Genomic DNA, 20,255 nt, shown 5'->3' on the forward strand with positions numbered 1-20,255 from the left:
TGATCATCTTTGTGGTCCTACTCTGGACCTGCTCCATCAAGTGCATTGTCCTTCCTATATTGAGGGCTCCACACCTGTACACAGTGCTCCAGGTGAAGTCTCACCAGAGTAAAGTGGCAATCACCTCTCTGGATGTGGTGGTTTTAGGTCACAGGCTGGACTTGATGCATCTCAGAGATCTACTCATTAAAAGAGAGACTGGCCATTGGAATGGGCTACCCAGGGAGGTGGTGGAGTCACTGTCACTGGAGGTGTTTAGGAGGGGACTGGGTGGGGTGCTTGGTCCCATGGTTTAGTTGATTAGATGGTGTTGGGTGATAGGTTGGACTCGATCTTGGAGGTGTTTTCCAACCTGGCTAATTCTATTCTATTCCAGTCTCAATGACTCTCTGATTCTGTAACAGACCTTAGCATCTTTGTGAGGCACATACAAACCCAGTTTTTTCCTGAGGCAGAGACACCTGGAATACCTGATAGTTATGAATAAATTTGGATGTGCAACTGCAATAAATCAGAAAAAACCAACCACACTTCTCTGCCCTCTTGAAAAAAAATCAATGCACGTTAAGATACTTGACCTTGGAACTTTAAGTGTGGTCATTTTGCCAAGAGAGTTGAAGGGACTTAGCAAAAGTTACCCAGGAACTTTGTGGCAGTCCTAGAACACAAACCCATTGTTTCTTAGGTGTAGTCCTATTACACCTCTATAAAGAGAGGAAACACCTACAAATATTAACTCTCACAAATGCATCAACACCAAGTGTAAGTGTTGAAATTATGTCCTCTACAGCAGCCACTTCATTTCCACCATCTGTTTCCAGTAGGTCACTAGTATTTGTGATCAGCAAGAAACATTACAGGATGAAAAATGTTCCTGATGCAGGCCAGGATGCTGTTGGCACCCTGGGCACAGCGCTGGCTCACATTCAGCTGGCTGTTGATCAACACCCATAGGCCCTTTTCTGCCAGGCAGCTTTCAGGTCACTCAGCCCCAAGCCTGTAGTGTTGCCTGGGATTGATGAGATCCAAGTGCAGCACTCAGCACTTGGCCTTCATTGAAGCCCATGTGGTTGGCCTCAGCCCATCAATCCAGCTTGGCCAGGTCACTCTGCAGAACCTTCCTACCCTCCAGCAGATCAACTCTCTCACGTAACTTGGTGTTGCCTGCCAGCTTATTGAGGGTGCTCTCACTCTCCTTGTCAACATCACAGAATCACAGAAACATTCAGGTTGGAAAAGAACCTCAGGATCACCAAGTCCAAGCCTACTCTACAAACTTCACCCCTCAATCATATTTCCAAGAAGAACATCCAAACCACTTTTAAACACATCCAGGGTTTGTGACTCAACCACCTCCCTGGGCAGCCTATTCCAGTATCATTGATAAAGACATTAAACAGAAGTGTTCCCAGCACTGGACCCTGGCGAACACCACTTGGGACTGCCCACCAACTGGATTTAACTTCAATCACAGCCACTCTTTGGGCCCAGGCATCCAAACAGTGCTTGATCCAGCAGTGTACCTCTGTCCAGGCCTAGGGCAGTCATTCTTTCCATGCTGTGGGGAACAGTAGCAAAGGCTTTACTGAAGTCCATAGCCCTTCCCTCACTCACCAAGTGGGTCAACTTGTCATAAAAGGAGATGAGGTTTGTTAAGCAGGACCTGCTCTTCATGAACCTGTGCTGACTGGGCCTGATTGTCCTGTAAATGTTGTGTTATAGCACTCAAGATGATCTACTCAATGACCCCCCTGACACCACAGTCAGACTGATAGGTTGTAGATCCCCAAATCCTCCTTCTGGCCTTTCTTGTAGATGGGCACTAAATTTGTTAATCTCCAGTCCACTGGGACCTCCCTGGTTAGCCAGGCACTGTAATTTAGACTGATTTTATTATATGAACCCCTAATTTCAACAGAGTGCTTAAAAATGGCATAAACAGGCTGGAGTTGGATCCTAAACATCTCTTCTGTTCAGAAATCCATTCTTTTCCTCTTAGCCACTTAGATGTTTCTTACAAGTGATTTAGCTGTTTTCCTTGAATACCACTGTTGGCTACTTCCCAGTATTCCTCAAGGAAAACCTCTCTACATGCCAGAAGCTGAAGAGGCCAATATTCTTCTGCTCAAAATGTCAATGCCTGATAAAGCGCTGCCACTTGAATTGGGCCAACAAGTGAAGCAGTAAAACCATGCAACCCAACACCACCGCAGCAGAAAAAGCACTTAGCATCATCTTGGTAACAGAAACAATGCACCAGCACAGAAAGCTTTGCTCCCACACCACTCATATCTTGCTCTGAAGTTTCAAGCAGCAAGATTAGATGGTCCAAACAAATAAATAATAAAGCTGAGCACTATTTTCACTGTTCAACAGTGCCTAAAGACCTTCAGATGCATGCTTATCCTTCTAACAACAAGGAAGAACAAAAAAAAGAAGTACCCTCAGGTCAGATCACATTCTGGCATCAGTAAATACAATGAGGTAGAGTTTAATAAAAATCACATAAGAACAGAAGAAGGACACAGAGCTGTTGGACCAAGACCAAAGGAAACCACAAAGATGGTCCAAGGGTTGAAGCACCCCTGCTATGAGGATAGGCTGAGGGAGCAGGGGGTGTTCACTGGGACCTTAGAGCTGAAGGCATCCTACAGGAAGGCTGCAGAAGGACTTTTCATGAGGGTGTCTAGCAACAGGACAAGGGGGAATGGTTTGAAGCTGAGGGAGAGTAGGGTTAGATTGAATCTTAGGAAGAAGTTCTTCAGTTGGAGGGTGGTAAGACTCTGGAATAAGCTGCTCAGGGAGGTTGTGGATGCCTCCTCCCTGGTAGCGTTTAAGGCCAGGCTGGATGAGGCCTTGGTCAGTCAAGTCTTGTTGAGAGGCATCTCTGCCATGTCAGGGAGGTTGGAGTAGATGATCTCCGAGGTCCCTTCCAACTTAAGCCATTCTGTGACTATCCCTGTGGCATTTAGGGATGCCTTTTCAGTAAAAAACTGCCACATGTTCCACAAGGAGATTTGCCATACAGATTCATAGAATGGTTTAGGTTGGAAGGAACCTTGAAGATAATCTAGTTCCAAATCCCTGCCATGGGCAGAGGCACCTTCCAGTAAACCATGTTGCTCAATCTTAGAAGGGGTTTTATTGCTGAACACAACAACTTGCTTAGCTGTTCTCACTTAAGGTTACTTTAGTACCATGACCCTAGGAAAAAAGAGAGGAAGCTCTGTTGGCCTTATTATGCTCTATGCATCTTCAGCTGTACTGCTGCAACTGCTTGCTCTGCTGCAATGGCAACGGCTGTGGAGAAGCAGCCAAGACGAAAAATTTACCAACCCTGACACAATGTAGAGGTAGCCATGAGAAGCGCAATCCCCATCAATGCAACATCCTAATACGCAATCGGTTGTTTCTACACTTAACTCTTTCTCAAAGCTACAGATCTTTGTGTCAGACTTTGCTTCTCCTCCTCTCAACAAATACGAAGCCTGGAGCTCTCCACTGACAAAGGCACAAAGAGAACTTCTTTATCTCCTGAAACCCTTAAGGCTTCTGGGCCAATAGGAAAAAAAAAAAGAGGAGGAGAAAGCCTGTGCTCTAAGTATCATCATATTTGGAGTGCTATCCCCTTGTGACTGAAGTGAATCTCTCCATCTGCCACTGCCATTAGCCTCCTCCAAATAGGAGCTGAAGCAACAGGGACTTGGTCCCTAGATAATTTCCCAACTCCTCATATGGTTCTGTACAGCAACCATGAAAAGAGAGCAATTCTGGGTAATTTAATTCTGCTGTTGCTTGGAAAACCCTGTGGCCCAAAGCAGAAATGTTGGCCACGTCTCCAGTTTCAAGATGACACTGCAATCTCAAAAGACAAAGCTTTCTAAGATTTATTCCCCCCCCCCTTTTTTTTTCTCCTTTCAGAGGACATCAATTCTTGCAGAAGAGGTGCAGATTTTTCCCCCTTGCATTTGAAAGGAAGCCATGGATTTTGCAAAGATCATTAAATCTTCCTCATTTGCAGTTAGAAACGTTAGGTTTAAGAAGTCCTTGTCAAACTGCAGCTCAAATAAAATACTCCCTGGTAATATGGAAGAAGAAAATTTCCATAAGGATAGTCCTAAGAGCACAGAAAACATTCCAAAATGGAAATTACATTACAGCAGTGATTAATGACAGGAGATTATTCTGTCTAAGACAGTAAACAAGAAACCACCCAGTGAATTCTCCACGAAAAAACGTGGAGCCCATCTACTGCACATGGCCAATTGTCCTCCCACAGACAAAGGAGAGCAGAAACATAACCTAAAGGAAAAAAAACCCAGTTTTTATATTGCCAAGTTTTGGTTCTTATTTTCTGTTATGATACTTCTGAGAGCAGGACTAGGAGCTAGGGGAAGAGACAGGAGACTTGCAGGCTTTCATTTTAGTAACTGAAAACTCTGCATTGGGAATCAAAGCAGATATGAAGAATACACATTGCACCCTGAAACAGAAGACTGAAAAACACTGCCCAGGAGACTAATGCACCAAGATTTATGTTTCCACTTCTTTTGGTTGTCTTTCTTAACATTTTCTCTCAGTTACCAGACTCAGTCCCAGATAGAACATGAACACACGAACATAGAGCAACATCACAGAATCATAGAATTGTTAGGGCTGGAAGGGACCTCAAGGAGCAGCCAGCTCCAACCCCTCTGCCATGGCCAGGGACACCTCACTACAGCAGGTTGCTCACAGCCACATCCAGCCTGGCTGCAAAAGCCTCCAGGTAGGAGGCTTCCACCACCTCCCCGGGCAACCTGTGCCAGGCTCTCACCACCCTCAGGGAGAAGAACTACTTCTAACATCCTATCTGAATCTCCCCTCCTCTAGCTTGCATCTATTCCCCCCAGTCCTATCACTCCCTGACACCCTGCGAAGTCTCTCCCCAGCTCTCTTGTAGCCCCCTTGAGATACGGGAAGGCCACAATAAAGTCTCCTTGGAGCCTCCTCTTCTCCAGACTGAACAGCCCCAACTCTCTCAGCCTGTCCTCACAGGAGAGGAGCTCCAGCCCTCTGCTTGTCCTCATGGCCCTTCTCTGGACACCTTCCAGCACCTCCAGATCCTTCATATCAACCTGAAAAACCTCCCTACATGCAAGCTGCCAGTTCCTTACTCTAATCAGCTTTAGTAATCTCCTCATACATCTCCCCTTAATTAAATGTATCTAGGAAGGATTTCTTCAGGAAGAATGTCTGTGCAGACTAATGTGACAGTACTAAACATACTACATGCACCCAGAAGCCACTCTAAGGGGACAGTGAGATCTTTTTCACTGTTGGTTTTTTTTTTTCATTCCTGGTGTACCCCTTAGGGATATATAGACTATAGCTTTATCTCTAGAAACAAAGTTGGTTTCTTTTTCTTCTTTTCTTTTAAAGGTCTGAACGTAATCTGCATTTAAGCTTCCATGTGCCATACCTTTTTTGTTGGTTCTAATAATTGTCTCAGACAACAGTAAAGGGCTTCCATTGGAAACTTCATTTATAGGCTTCTCTGGTGGTTTGTTGGCAGTGTTTTCTTTCTTCATGTCCTTCTTTATCTCCTGCAGAAGACAAGGGAGGTGGAGAGGGAGAAGAATTAGTTTTAAAAAAAAGGTAGTACAAAATATTCTACATCTCAAGCTCCCAAGGTTTCTTCAAGCTTCTATGTACAAAGTCTTGCCTATTCTGATGTAACATCAAAGACTCTTCCTAAATTGAAATGCCACAAAATGGAAGTAATTTTCAGTAATTCTTCTAACACACTAATTTATTTATTTTTCTTTTTAAAAGAGGTGAGGTGTGAAAATTCTAGGACAGCTTTGCAAATATCTTACCAAAGATCATCAAAGCTGAAAAGGTGGGGAGAGGGGAAGGAATTTCTCAGTTTATCCTTCAATTAGCTGTGCTTTTGATGCACAGATTCAGCTTCTCATGTAAAGGCAGCTTCCCCACTGTCAACTCACAGAAACAACAACCACAGGAGGAAGAAAATTAACTAAGGAAATGTGACAAATGTTACCATAACTGCTAGAAGCATTCAGAGAGACTGCTGGCAGAGCTCTTGCTAGCTGGCTGCTTTTTAAGATTATCAACTTCTTTGGTAGCACACAGAGAAAATGTTATGTGGTGTTCAAGGACATACTGGATGAGGCCTTGAGCAACCTGGTCTAGTGAGAGGTGTCCCTGCCCATAGCAGGAGAGTTGAAACTAGATGATCTTTAAGGTCACTTCCAAGCTAAACCATTTTATGAATCACAGAATGTTAGAGGTTGGAAGGGAACTCCAGAAATCATTGAGTCTAACTCCCCTGCCAGAGCAGGAGCATCTAAGGCAGTCACACAGGAATGCATCCAGGTGGGTTTGGAGAGGCTACAGAGGAAACTCCACAACCTCCCCCCTGGGCAGCCTGTACCAGGGCTCTGGCACCCTCACTGTAAAGAAGTTTCTCCTCATGCTGAGCTGAAACCTATGTTCAAGTATCCATTGTTCCTTGGCTTACTACTGTGCACCACTGAAAAGAGCTTGGCCCCCTCCACTTGACACCCACCCCTCAGATATTGATAGACATTGATCAGATGCCCTCTCAGCCTTCTCTTCTCCACACTAAACAGCCCCAGGGCTCTCAGTCTCTCTTCACAGGGCAGATGCTCAAGTCCCCTAATCATCCTCCTGGCTCTCTGTTGGACTCTCTCCAGCAGGTCTCTGTCTCTCTTGAACTGGGGAGCCTCAAACTGGACACAGTATTCCTGGCATGGTCTCAGCAAGGCAGAGTAGAGGGGGACAAGAACCTCCCTAGCCCTGTTGGTCACAGTTTTCTTGCTGCACCCCAGGATCCTATTTGCTCTCTTGGCCACAAGAGTACATTGCTGTCCCATGCAGAACTTGCTGTCCACTTGGACTCCAAGGTCTTTCTCCATGGAGCTGCTCTCCAGCAGAGCAGTCTCTAACCTATCCTGGTGCCTTCTGTTATTTCTCCCCAGGTGCAGGACCCTGCACTTGTCCTTATTGAACTTCATGAGATTGGCCTTCACCCAGCTCTCAGCCTGTCCAGAATCCTGTAGATTTTAGTTTGGTTTCCAGAATGTCAGACATAAGCAAATATCAGACTGCACCATAGAAAGCAAATTCCTGTTTGAAGTTTCTGAAGTTATTTGAGAAGAGCATCAAGTAAAAACAAGAATTTCCAAATCACTCTCTCTAAGATGCACTTCAAACCTCCATTTCACAATCATTTTTGTAACCTTTTATTTCCCCACTCAAATTGGAATTTCAAAGCTGAATTAATAGCTACACAAACTTCTGTATCTCCTCAGGTCATTTACTGTGTATCAATATTCCATTATCAAAGTTTCATAAACTGCTGCCTGAAGGGACAATGAATCTTTTATCTAGTGCCCTAGTGCCATCACACATGTAAATTAGCACCTAAAATCCAATCAACACAGCAACAATCAGAAGTACAATAACAAATGTGAATGAGTATGTGTCTGAAAGGTGCCTGTGGCTTTGTGATTGGTGCTGCTGTTACTAAAAGAAGAAATACTTCACACAGTTCCGGTGTAAAAGTGAACCACAGGATAATTTAAGAACATTGCATGCCTTTAGAAGCAAAGGTTATGTGGCCTCCTCAAAAAGTGGACCAGATTAATACATATATTAGCTCACAAGGTTTGGTGTGGGTTTTTTTTTTTTCCCTCACATCCTTAAAACATTTAAATATATAATAAATGAGTCCATCCCAAGCTTGTGCTATCAAAGATTTAAATTTAGTTTGCAGCTAGGTGACAAACTCCTACATTCACAGATTTATAGAATGGGTTGGGTTGGAAGGGACCTTGAAGATCATCCAGTTCCAACCCCCCCTGCCATGGGTGGGGACACCTTCTACTAGAACAGGTTGCTCAAGGCCTCATCCAACCTGGCCTTGAACACCTCCCGGGGCAACCTGTTCCACTGTCTCCCCACCCTTACTCTAAAGAATTTCTTCCTAATCTCCAGTCTAAATCCACCCTCCTCAAGCTTAAAGCTGTTCCCTCTAATCCTATCACTACAACCTGTTGGGAGAAGTCCATTCCCAGTTTTCTTGTAGACCCCTTTCAGCAACTGGAAGGCTGCTCTAAGGTCTCCCCAGAGCCTTTCCTTTAATCTCTTCTCAAAACTGCTATTTTACATTTCAAGAGGCAATTGTTGCTAACAATGTCTGCAACTTCAAACAATACATTCAGTTACCCATTTATGTGAAAACTTCAAAACAGAACTCTGCTGCAGAGGACATCAATGCAATATTCAATCCTTCTGTGACATTTTCAGTAAAAGCAGCTAAGAGTTATTGAATAATTATAAATGTGCTTGGATAAAAATGCAACACTCATAGTGCCAAGACTCCTATAGTTCTACCAGAAAATAAACAACAGAAGGCCACCAAGATGATCAGAGGGCTGGAGCACCTCTCCTGCGAAGACAGGCTGAAAGAACTGGAGCCTGGAGAGGAGAAGGTTCTGAGGACACCTTAGAGCTACATTTCAATATCTGAAGGGGACCTATAGGAAGGCTGGGGAGGGACTGTTTAGAAAGGCTTGGAGTGATAGGACAAGAGGCAATAGCTTGAAACTGGAGCAGGGCAGATTTAGGTCGGACATATAAAAGAAGTTCTTTACAATAAGAGTGGTGAAATACTGGAACAGACTGTCCAGGGATGTGGTTGAGAGCCCATTACTGGAGACATTCAGATCAGACTGGATGTGTCCCTGGGCAGCTTGAGCTACTTGAAGGTGTCCCTGATGACTGCAGAGGGGTTGGACAATGTGACCTTTGAGGGTCCCTTCCAAAGCACTGTGACTCTGTGAATACGTCCAGCAGCAAAGCTGGAGCAAACCTTTCTTGCAGCTGAGTTAGCATCAGTGTGAGAAGTATCTTCAACCAGAAAGAGGGTGGCAGCATTAAAACCCAGTAGGCTTTTCCAGCACTAGCCTGAAACTCCAGGAAAAGAAAAATGACAGTCTTTCAGATACAATAAAGAAACCACCTGACTTTCATTTTCCTGGCTTCTGCATCACTTGAGACTGACTAATGTTTGGCTTCTCCTTTCTAGGGCAACACCTCCTCCAGAACACAGAGGCAGAGCATGGGACCTTCAAGCAGGATGATTAAGACTGAGATCTCATCATTAGCAGGACATGACAGCAGACATTTATCAGTGGCTCAGTCAGCAAGGGGAGTGGGAAAGGGAGCTTGAAGAGCTTCTAAGAGCTGCATAGATCCCACGCTGCCATTGCACACATCCTCTGAGCTCATGACTAAAGCTGTGCTCTTTTTTCACTCCAGCAGGATTCCACATGCTCTCTCCTCTTTCACTATCAGCTACTTCCAAGCTTAGAGGAAACATTTTCCCAACTGCCTGGCAGGCATGTGACACAATTTTTGAAATAAAAAATTGGGTTACAGTTCATAAGCCTCCTATTTTGTGCTAGTACTGCCTAGTTCTGAGGTTATATGTAAACCACAGCCTCCTAAGCCTCTCTCAAAGAGTTCTTTGGTTTCTGCACCTAGCCTTCGAAAATCAAGTCTATTTGTGAGGCTCACATGACATCTATCTGATTTGCAGCTTGATAGAGAAAAGCTGTATTTGTTCACCCAGTTGCACATGCTGAATAGAGAGTCTGTTCAGCAGTAACAACAGGATACAGAACCAGGGCTCTGATGTGCATCACCCCCCTTTTAAATCTTGTTAGGTTACAGTAAAAAGATTCACAAATTCATACAATGGTTTAGGTTGGAAGGGACCTTGAAGATCATCTAGTTCCAACCTCCCTGCATGGGCAGGGACACCTTCCACTAGCCCAAGTTCTTCAAGGCCTCATCCAACCTGGCCTTGAACACCCCCAGGGAGGAGGCATTCACAGCCCCCCTGGACAACCTGTGCCAGTGTCTCACCATCCTCACTGGAAAGAACTTCTTCCTAATCTCCAGTCTACACCTGCCCTCCTCAAGCCTCAATCCATTCCCTCTCGTCCTATCACTACAAGCCCTTGTCAAAAGTCCCTTCTGAGCTTTCTTCCTTTCAGGCAGTGAGAGGCTGCTCTAAAGTCTCCCCAGAGCCTTCTCTTCCCCATTTGGTTTAACATTTCCTGTTTACCCCAGCCCAAAATGCCCATGCTATGATGCCCTCCCTGCTACAGCTATGAGGAGGCCATGCTCTGCCCCAGCTGAATTCCTCTCCTAGACACCAACACCCAGTATGCTACATTAAACTGAAGGTCCTCTTTTAAAGGGTCTCCACATTCATTCTTTTTCACTACAGCTTTGTTACCTCTCTAGCAGGTACTCTAACAGCACCTCTGGATCCCACGTCATGGTAGCAGAAAATATGCCACTACCTCTCTGAGATGCTACAATCTAGGTGCAAGAAAAAGCAGAGTTGATGAAGGCAGATGGCAGGAAGCATGAAGAAGCAGGAAGGATCAGCATGGGCCAGGTGCACCAGCATTTGTCAGCGCTGTGACACCTTTAAGGAAGACTTTGAAAGGCATCAACTAAATTTGTGGATCTTTATGTGCAGATTCCCCACAAAGGTGAGAGTTACAAAAGCAGAATCTTGTTACAAATGTATTAGAGATGTGAGGAAGCCAGAACTTGTCACCAGAACAGGGACATGCAGTCCTAGCACCCGTGTATGAGGTACTTGGGACGTGGTGATCCAAAGACTCAGGTAGAGAAGATGCAGAGCTGAAATGGACTCTGCATTTCTGAAACCTTACAGAGGTTGTATGGCTGCAGCAGGCTTTATGAGGGACCTCTGTATTTCACACTGCCATCAAGTTGTCTGTTAGTACCTGTCAGTGAACCCCTAGAGCACACATTCCTCCTCCTCATTTTTAATCTGAGGCTAAGAATTTGTTCTGGGGCTAAATTTGTTCCATATTTAGCATTGTATGAGAATAGTGAGGTTCAAGGCAAGAGGCACTGCTGCAGCAGGGATTGCCATGGGGAATATGCCTCTTTTGACTCTCTCCTCAACTGGTATTCCCCTCCTCTCTCTCTCTCTCTTCAACTGGTGCCCTCTTCCTCCATACCCTTCAAGACAATTTCTGGCCAGCCAGACTTCTGTCAGTTGGATTTCCTTCCACCTGTGCTTGGCAACAGCACAGCACAGTCTGTACATGTTTAGCTGCACCATGGTCTCAGCACATGGACACACACGCAGACCAGCATCTGTGCAGGTGCTCAGAAACACCTGCATGCTCTTCCTTGCACCTCTGAGTACTGGCACAAGATACTGGATGGGGCAGGGACAGGCACAAAAGGTGCTTCTCACCCAGCTGCCCCTCAGCTCTGACAGAATGGAAGCACTCAAGCAATTTCACTTTTTAATAGAATTAAGTTACTTCCTACAAAGGCTTCATAAGGCAAATCACATCCAAGGCCGCATCAAAAGCGGAGAGGTGATTCTGCCACATTGCTCTGCTGAGACCTCACCTAGAGTACTGTGGCCAGCCCTCAAGACAGGAAGGACATGGACCTGATGGAGCTAGTCTAGAGGAAGACCAGGAAAATGATCAGGGGGCTGGAACAGGTCTACTGCAAGGACAGGCTGAGAGAGCTGGGCTTGTTCAGCCTGGAGAAGAGAAGGCTCTGGGGAGATGCAAGAGAAGCCTTCCAGTACACGAAGAGGCTACAAGAAGGCTGTAGGGGGACTCTTCCCAGAGGCCTGCAGGGACAACACGAGGGGCAACGGTTTGAAATGAGAGCAGAGTAGATTTATATTGGATGTTAGGAACAAGTTCTGTACCATGAGGGTGCTGCAACACTGGAACAGGCTTTCCAGGGAGGTGGTTGAGGCCCCATCCCTGGAGATCTTCAAGGTCAGGCTGGACAAGGCTGTGAGCAACCTAATGTAGTGGAGGATGTCCCTGATGACTGCAGGGGGCTTGGACTAGTTGGCCTTTGGAGGTGCCTTCCAACCCAAGCCATTCTATGATTCTGTGGTTATTACTTTGCTTGGAAGTGCAATGTTGTTGCTCATGGCTTCAAGCAGAGTAGGACAGGCCAGAATTTAGCCTGTTAATAGTTTCCCCACACAGGCATCTGGCCACATTAAAAAGCAGACTACAGTTTTAGAGGGTGATAAATGAGTATTTCACACAGTAGAAATATTTCTGCTGCCAGTATAAAGAGCCCTGTGTGTACTACCACACAAAGCAGAGCTGATAAGACATACAAGAAACTGCTTGAATCCCTGAATTTCCAGGGTTGTGTTTCTGTTCCTTCTCACAACCACACCATTTGAAATAGATGGCCACTACAGGGAAGAAAAAAAAACAACAAAACAAACAAAGAGACAGCAGAACAAATTGAAATGTGTTAGATAACCAGATAATCTAATCATTATGACACAGACAGGTTTAGAGAAAGACAAAGCAGCACAAATCCTTTATGCAAAAACCCCTGTCACACACCAGATGATCTTCCACAGCAGGATTTTCTAATGAGAACACTGACTGACTTGTTCCGTGTCTTGCATTCTCTGCTTAAAATCATCTGAAGAATGAAAGCATTTATCTTCTTTCAGTCATTTGTGGTACACAAGAAAAAAGAGAAAGAAACCAAACAAACAAAAGATAATGAAAAAAAAAAAAACCCAACCTGAATGGAAGTCACTATGCTACACAAACCATACAAAATGCAGGAAATGGAGTGGCACAGAATATCGACATTTACATTTCAGCCACACACAAAAACAAACCTTAATTGGTCCAAAGAGCCATTTCCCCTTCCAAGTGGCAAGAAAAGCTATACAAAGTCATGGAATCATAGAAAGGGTTAGGTTGGAAGGGACCTCCAAAGGTTCATCCAGTGCAACCCCCCTGCAGTCAGCAGGGACATCCATCCACAGCTGGTGCCCAGAGTCTTGTCCAGCCTGACCTTGAAGATCTCCAGTGATGGGGCCTCAACTGCCTCCTTGGGCAACTTGTTTCAGTGCTCCAGCACCCTCCTGGGGCAGAATTTGTTCCTCTCATCCAATCTCAATATGCTCTGCTCTCATTTCAAACCATTGCCCCTTTTACTGTCCCTGCAGGCATCTGGGAACAGTCCCTCTGCAGCCTTCTTGTAGCCCCCTTCAGGTACAGTGAGGTCACTATTAGGTCTGCCTGGAGCCTTCTATTCTCCAGGCTAAATAGCATCCCAGCTCCCTCAGCCTGTCCTCATAGCAGAGGTTCTCCAGCCCCTTGATCATTTTCATGGCCCTCTTCTGGACCTGCTCCATGAGGTCCATGTCCTTCCTGTGCTGAGGGCCTCAAAGCTGGACACAGTACTCTGGGTGATGTCTCACCAGAGCAGACTAAAAAATGCTCTAGAAGTCTTCAATCACACAATTCCACATCACAGAATGAAGAAATGTGCCATAAACAAAAAGAAGGCTGGGCAAATGAGTTAGCTTGCCACTGTTCTCTGACAGAGCTGTCTTCAAACACATGCTGCTCCATTAAAATCAAGCCAATTACTCAACCCTCTGCAGGTACCAAGATTATGCAGAGAAGCCCCCTGAATCTTTGCAGTCAGGGCAAGTGGTGTGTAATTCCCCTGCAAGTAAAATTAAACCTGAGATTCTTCAAGATCCATCAGGATTTTAAAAAGGGTCTGCTCAGACCAGAGGAGACTTTTTCCCAGAGTTAAAACAGGACCATGAAAGTTATTTATCTGAAAGACAGTTGAAGGATTTTCAGGGGGTTGGTTGTTTGCCAACCAGTTGTCTGCAAGCTAGCAGGCATTAATGAAGTTAGATCCTGGCTTAAGTCAGGGTTAATGAGATCAGGGCTAGACACACCATTATTCCAATCACACCCCATATGAACAGTGTCTGCTGCCAGGCTTGTAAATCAGAGATTAACATTTAACACCCTTCTGCAGCTTGACTGTTCAGGGTTAGAGGTCTCTTCATAAATATTGCTGGCATCCACTTGCCACAGCTGCACCAGAAAATGTATTGATTCCAGGTCTTCCTGGTGCTAAGCACTCACCACTTAAAGATGGAACTGATGGCAGAGGCAGTTCCTCTGCATGTCCCTCCAGTCTTGCAACAATCAAGAAAAACAATGTGTTATTTAATTTTAATTTTCCGTCTTAATCTGACCTTGCTTCCTACAAACATCACAGGAGGTGCAGGTTGATTCACATGAGGGAGATACACCTTGTGGATTCTTTCGGGGGTTTTGTCTAGTATTGAATAATAGAATTGTTAGGGTTGGAAGGGACCCCATGGATCATTCAGTTCCAACCCCCCTGCCATGGGCAGGGACACCTCACACTACAGCAGGTTGTTCACAGCCACATCCAGCCTGGCCTTGAAAACCTCCAGGGATGAGGCTTCTACCACCTGCCTGGGCAACCTATTCCAGTGTCTCCCCACCCTCACTCTAAAGAATTTCTTCCTAATCTCCAGTCTAAATCTACCCTCAGAACAAGATTTGGAATAATTCCCATTCAAAGACGCCCCAGAACCACAGAAAATCCCTTTATAAAAAGTAGGTCACATTTCTTTGGAGGTATTAGACTTAAACCTAAAAGCTTGATATTTAGGAAGACAGTCTCATTGACAGAGTCTTAAGGGTTGGGAAAACTGACCCACACCTTACAACAACAGGGCTCAGAAACTCCCTGGCTGACGCAGAGAAACACAGCTGCTGTCCTTCACATTTCAGATTACTTTGTCTCAGCAGACTGGAGGCCTCAGGACAGAGCTTTCTGTGGTAGAACCTGCAGGCTCTTTATATATTCTGTCTGCTCTTCTGCAGCTGTGGAAGAGAAACAAGCAGGCAAAAGGCAACAGATGGGTCAGTCCATTCGAGCAGAACAAACTTCTTGGCCTGCTCCAAGAGGAAAGGGATATAGAGAATGCAATCAGTAGGAATAACCATGCTCAGCACTGGTCCAAAACACTGAAGAGTGTTGCTCAAGAGTCATACAAGGTGTGATGGGTGCTACAGCTGCCTGAGAGTGTTTTCTGTGCCTTGGGTATTTGTTGGAGAGGTGCAGCCTAGCACCTCAGATGGCAGATCTGCTGATCACAGTCCTCACCTCAAATTACTCAATCCCATAATTACTCAATGTTTGCAAGGGAGATTGGCATGTTACCTTTGACGTAATGCATCACACTGAAACTGCTTTTGCAGTTTCTCAACCTAGTGTTTGTTCAGCCAGCATGAAACTTGAAACAAGCTTTCATGGATATCACAGCCACAGAGGCTCATTAGCTTGTCTTTAAAAAAGTAAAGTACATATTAGGGTCAAGACCATCTGAGTAAAAATGTGGTTCCAGTATGCATGAGGCTCACTGCTGGTCAATCTCCAGGAAGAGGTGAAATAAAAGTACTAATTAAATAGTGCTGCTGAAGGCAAAGAAAAGCTTGAAGATGAGAGCTGAAAGAATGAAAGCAGACAGCAGGTACGTGGGAATCATCAAGGAGGATTCTGGCCACGTACAAAGATTAGCAAGTCTGAAGGATGGGTGACATCCAGAGGGACCTGGACAGGCTGGAGAGGTGGGCTGAGGAGAAACTCATGAGGTTCAATAAGGCAAAGTGCAAGGTCCTGCACCTAGGTCTGAGCAATCCTTGATATCAATCCAGGCTGAGGGATGATGAAATTGAGAGCAGCCCTGAAGAGGACTTGGGGGTGCTGGTGGGTGAGAAGCTGGACAGGAGGCAACAGTGTGTACTTGCAGCCCAGAAGGCCAATGGCATCCTGGGCTGCATCAAAAGCAGCATGGCCAGCAGGCTGAGAGAGGTGATTCTGCCATTTCACTCTGCTCTGGTGAGACCTCACCTGGAGTACTGCATCCAGCTCTGGAGCCCTCAACACAGCAAGGACATTAACCTGATGGAGCAGGTCTGGAGGAGGGCCATGGACATAATCAAAGGGCTTCAGCACCTCACCCGTGAGAACAGGCTGAAGGAGCTGGGCTTGTTCAGCCTGGAAAAAAGAAGGCTCCAGGGAGACCTAAGAGCAGCCTTTCAGTACTTGAAGGGAGTAAGACAAGAGTATTATATGATTAGAGAAGAGCAGATTTAAATTGGATGTTAGGAGTAAGTTCTTTACCATGAGGGTGGTGGAACATTGCAACAGGGTGCCATGGGAAAGAGTTGAGGCCCTATCTGCGGAGACCCTCAGGGTCAGGCTGGACAGGGCTGTAAGCAACCTGATCTAGTGGAAGATGTCCCTGCTGACTGCAGGGGGGTTGGACTGGATGACCTTTGGAGGTCCCCTCCAACCCAAACCATTCTATGATTCTGTGATACATTGAAACTCCAGGACTGTGTCCTCTGAGCCTTGCTGATCATCACTGACTGGTCCTGCAGACTGACTCAGCAAGCACAAACAAGATGACTTCAGCAGCCACAACCTCCTGTAGACATTGCCTGTAAGAACTTTACAGTTTAAAAACTTACTACGTAATTTTTCAGTTCTACATTTTAACAGGAACCAAGAGGAAAAATTTGCATATGCTGCCTGTGGAAGGAAGACCTCTCTGTTCATCTAAGCATTAGAAATTCTTTGTGACTATAGACTTTTGCCAACAAACTTAGGCCTGCTGTACCCAGTACCCTCTTCAGGAGATGTAACTCCTACATGCCTGTAAGAGTATCTCCATTTGGCCTTTAGCCCCTTAACGAGAGTTGGCTGATCCTACATCTTGCTTCTGTTGCTTCTGGCCACTTTCCATGTGTCTTCTGCTCCTCCACCATGTAAGATTTGCACAGTCAGAGACTAGTTGGTTTAAATTTTAAGTATTTACAGGTATTTTCAGAGCTAGGTATTTTCAACACATCTTTCATTCCCCACCATATAAGCAATCACTACAGATGGCACAGGCTAGAGGGCAGGAGGAAAGAATTTGTTTGCTTTGGACTTCATTTTTTTTCCCCTGGAGTACTGAACAGGCTATGAGCAGTGAGAAGAATCACATGAGCCCATTGAACTGCTCAAGTGCTGAGGCAAGAGCCTTCATCTGTAAAGAGAGAGGGAAGTAATTGGTATGATCAAACATATTTGGTAATTACTAGTTACAAGAAGCTCCTGAACTACAATTTGAAAGCACATCAAATCCTTAAAAGTCACAGACATAATCACAGAATGTTAGGAGTCGGAAGGGACCTCCAAAGATTCCAGTCCAACCCCCTGCCAGACCAGGAGCACCTAGACCAAGTCACACAGGAACACATCTAGGTGGGTCTGCAACGTCTGCAGAGAAGGAGACTCCACAACCTCTCTGGGCAGCCTGCTTCAGGCCTCTGACACCTTCACAGGGGAAAGGTTTTTCCTTCTGTTCCTGTGGCACCTCCTCTGCTCCAGCTGGCACCCAGTGCCCCTTGTCCTGTCCTTGGACATCCCTGAGCAGAGCCTGGCTCCCTCCACCCCATACTGCCTTGCACATCTTGAGCCCCGGCACTGAGGGCAGCCCTCAGGCTCCTCTGCTCCAAGCCCCAGCTCCCTCAGCCTGGCCTCACAGGCAGATGTTCCACTGCCTGCAGCAGCTTGGGGGCTCTGCGCCTTTCTAATCCACTCCAGGATGCCATTGGCCTTCTTGACCACAAGGACATTTACAGTTACTCCTTATATATGACTCACTTCCTCAGCTAGATAAGCTTTATCACATGTTCACTGTAGCAATTCAACTCAAATAAACGTGACATAACTGGAAGAAAACATAAGAAATAAGGCTAAAAAAGAAGCTTGAGTATAATAGTGGCTGGGCTGACCAAGTTCTGGTCAAATCCATGTTTCCTGAGTTCTTAAGCATTTATTAAATACACACACACAGGTCAAGAGGAATGGGGTGGTCTCCATGTATTTACACAGGAACACAAATCCTTAAACAGGACCAAGCACCCCTTAACATCAGCCCCATTAATAATTGAAGAGGAAGTCATTTACCATTTGGAAAACAAAGGCTGGAGACAGAGGTAATTGAACCCAGTATTTCAGCCTCTCCCTTTTCCCTCCTTATCACATGGCACAGTATTTTGTTCTCTCAGGTTCTCCTGTACTTCCCAACACCGTCTTTAGTTGTCTGACAGTTTCACTGATCAGCAATGAAAACTAAAGCAGATCAGTTTTCAACGATATGGAATGCCTGCTCCTAATTCCAATTCTCTTTTTATTCAAACCTGTTTGCAAGACTCACAGATTGAGATGGGTTGGAAGGGAGCCTCAAAGTGGAGTCCCTGATCTAGTGAAGGATATCACAGAATCATTCAGGTTGGAAAAGACCCTTGGGATTACCAAGTCCAAACATTAACCTTACTCTACTATGTTCACCACTGAACCATATCCCCAAGCATCACATTCAAGCAACCTTTAAACACAACCAGGGTTGGTGACTTCACCATCTCCCTGGGCAGCCTGTGCCAGTGCCTGACCACTCCTTCTGTGAAAAAAAAAGTTCCCTAATGTCAGGTCTAAACTTCCCCTGGTGCATCTTGAGGCAGTTCCCTCTTGTTCTAACACTAATTACCTGAGAGAAGAAACCAGCACCAACCTCTCTATGTTGTCCTTTCAAGCAGTTGCAGAGAGCAATGAGGTCTCCTCTTAGCCTCATCTCCTTCAAATTAAACAGCCCCAGGTCCTTCAGTCACTCTTAGTAAGGTTTATTCTCCAGGCCCTTCACCATGTCCCTGCTCACTGCAGGGCAGTTGAACTAGATGACCTCTGGAGGTCCCTTCCAACCCAACCCATTCTCTGATTCTATGAGATGTAAGTTATAAAACAAGACATATACATGTAATCTTTTTGTAAGCTTCCATTCAAAATCTGCAGAGGAAATAGTTCTTCCATCATGCCAAAGCTTTTCACACATACAGGGGATAGTAAAAGGAGTCCTGCCCTTCTCTCTTCATGAGGTAGTAAATGGGTTCCTCTAGATCCAGACTTAGCTATGTCTGTGAGGTATGAGTCTCCATGCTTTAACATAGGGGAAGCAACACTGCAAAGATCCTTCTGCGGGCTTAGAGTAACCTCCAACCAGTTCTGCAAGAAGTTTCAGGCTAGGCTTTGTCCACTCAGCAGGTTTTGGGTGTTTGGTTTTTTTTTTTTTTTAACTTTTATTGCTAGGTATGAAGGTTCAGACTTCACAAAGGAAAACTTTCCAAATCCACTAGGAAATACGCTCTAAGCTGTACCCGGAACAGAGCTGTGGGGACAATCAAACTGCTAACACAGACCCAGGAACCCAATCCTGCAGCTTAAAGAATGTGCTGAATTGGTGAAAGGCTGCCAGACACCAGGATCATTGTGAGCTGCCATGGTTACTAACTGAGTTTTAACTCTGCAGGTAGTAAACACCACCATGCAGTGGATCAGCTACCCTCCCAAAGTAGTCTACTCTGAATAATCTGAGCCTGAGGACATCTCCCTGTTTCTGTTTCATAATCCTGACAGCCCTTTCCCATCTGACAAATGCTTTAAAACAATAAAGTCACAGAATGTTAGGTGTTGGAAGGGACCTGGGAAGATCATCCAGTGCAACCCCACTGCCAGAACAGGATCACCTAGAGTAAGTTACACAGGAATGCATCCCAGTGGGTTTTGAATGTCTCCACAGAGAGAGACTCCACATCAACTCTGGCCGGCCTGCTCCAGGGCTCCATCACCTTCACCACAGACAAGTGTCTCCTTGTGTTGAGGTGGAACCTCCTGGGCTCCAGGCTGTACTTGTTATTCCTTGTCCTTTCTCTGGGCACCATCAAAAAAAAGCCTGGCACCTTCACTCAGACAATCACCCCTCACATATTTACAGATACTGATCACACACCCAATATAGAAGTATATATATTTTTATATATGCACACCTAAATATACACACACACACACACACACACACAATATACATACATATATACAAAATATATGTAATATATGTTAAAATATAACCAGGTTGGAAATGACCTTCGAGATCATCAAGTCCAACCTATCACCCAACACCATCTAATCAACTAACCCATGGCACCAAGTGCCTCATCCAGTCTCCTCTTAAACACTCTAGTGATGGTGACTCCACCACCTTCTGGGCAGCACATTCCAATGGCTAATCACTCTTTCTGTGAAGAACTTTCTAACCTCCAGCCTAAACCTCCCCTGGCACAGCTTGAGACTGTGTCCTCTTGTTCTGGTGTTGGTTGCCTGGGAGAAGAGACCAATTCCCACCTGGCTACAACCTCCCTTCAGGGAGTTGTAGA

General features: G+C 45.4%; 1 protein-coding gene across 3 annotated transcripts in view; it reads right to left on the minus strand.

Moving 5' to 3' along the window:
• SH3KBP1 (SH3 domain containing kinase binding protein 1) overlaps positions 1 to 20,255 on the minus strand; it is a 203,010-nt gene that overhangs the window by 122,980 nt on the left and 59,775 nt on the right. For all 3 annotated transcript variants that reach the window (XM_068144748.1, XM_068144750.1, XM_068144749.1), the window contains one exon: positions 5,462 to 5,585. In XM_068144748.1, coding sequence (XP_068000849.1) covers positions 5,462 to 5,585 — 124 coding nt within the window. The remainder of the gene's footprint in view (positions 1 to 5,461; positions 5,586 to 20,255) is intronic.

The sequence above is a fragment of the Melanerpes formicivorus genome, unplaced genomic scaffold (genome assembly GCF_026170545.1).
Source record: "Melanerpes formicivorus ecotype bairdi unplaced genomic scaffold, bMelFor1.0.p_v2 SCAF_11, whole genome shotgun sequence".
In the NCBI taxonomy this organism is placed as follows: domain Eukaryota; kingdom Metazoa; phylum Chordata; class Aves; order Piciformes; family Picidae; genus Melanerpes; species Melanerpes formicivorus.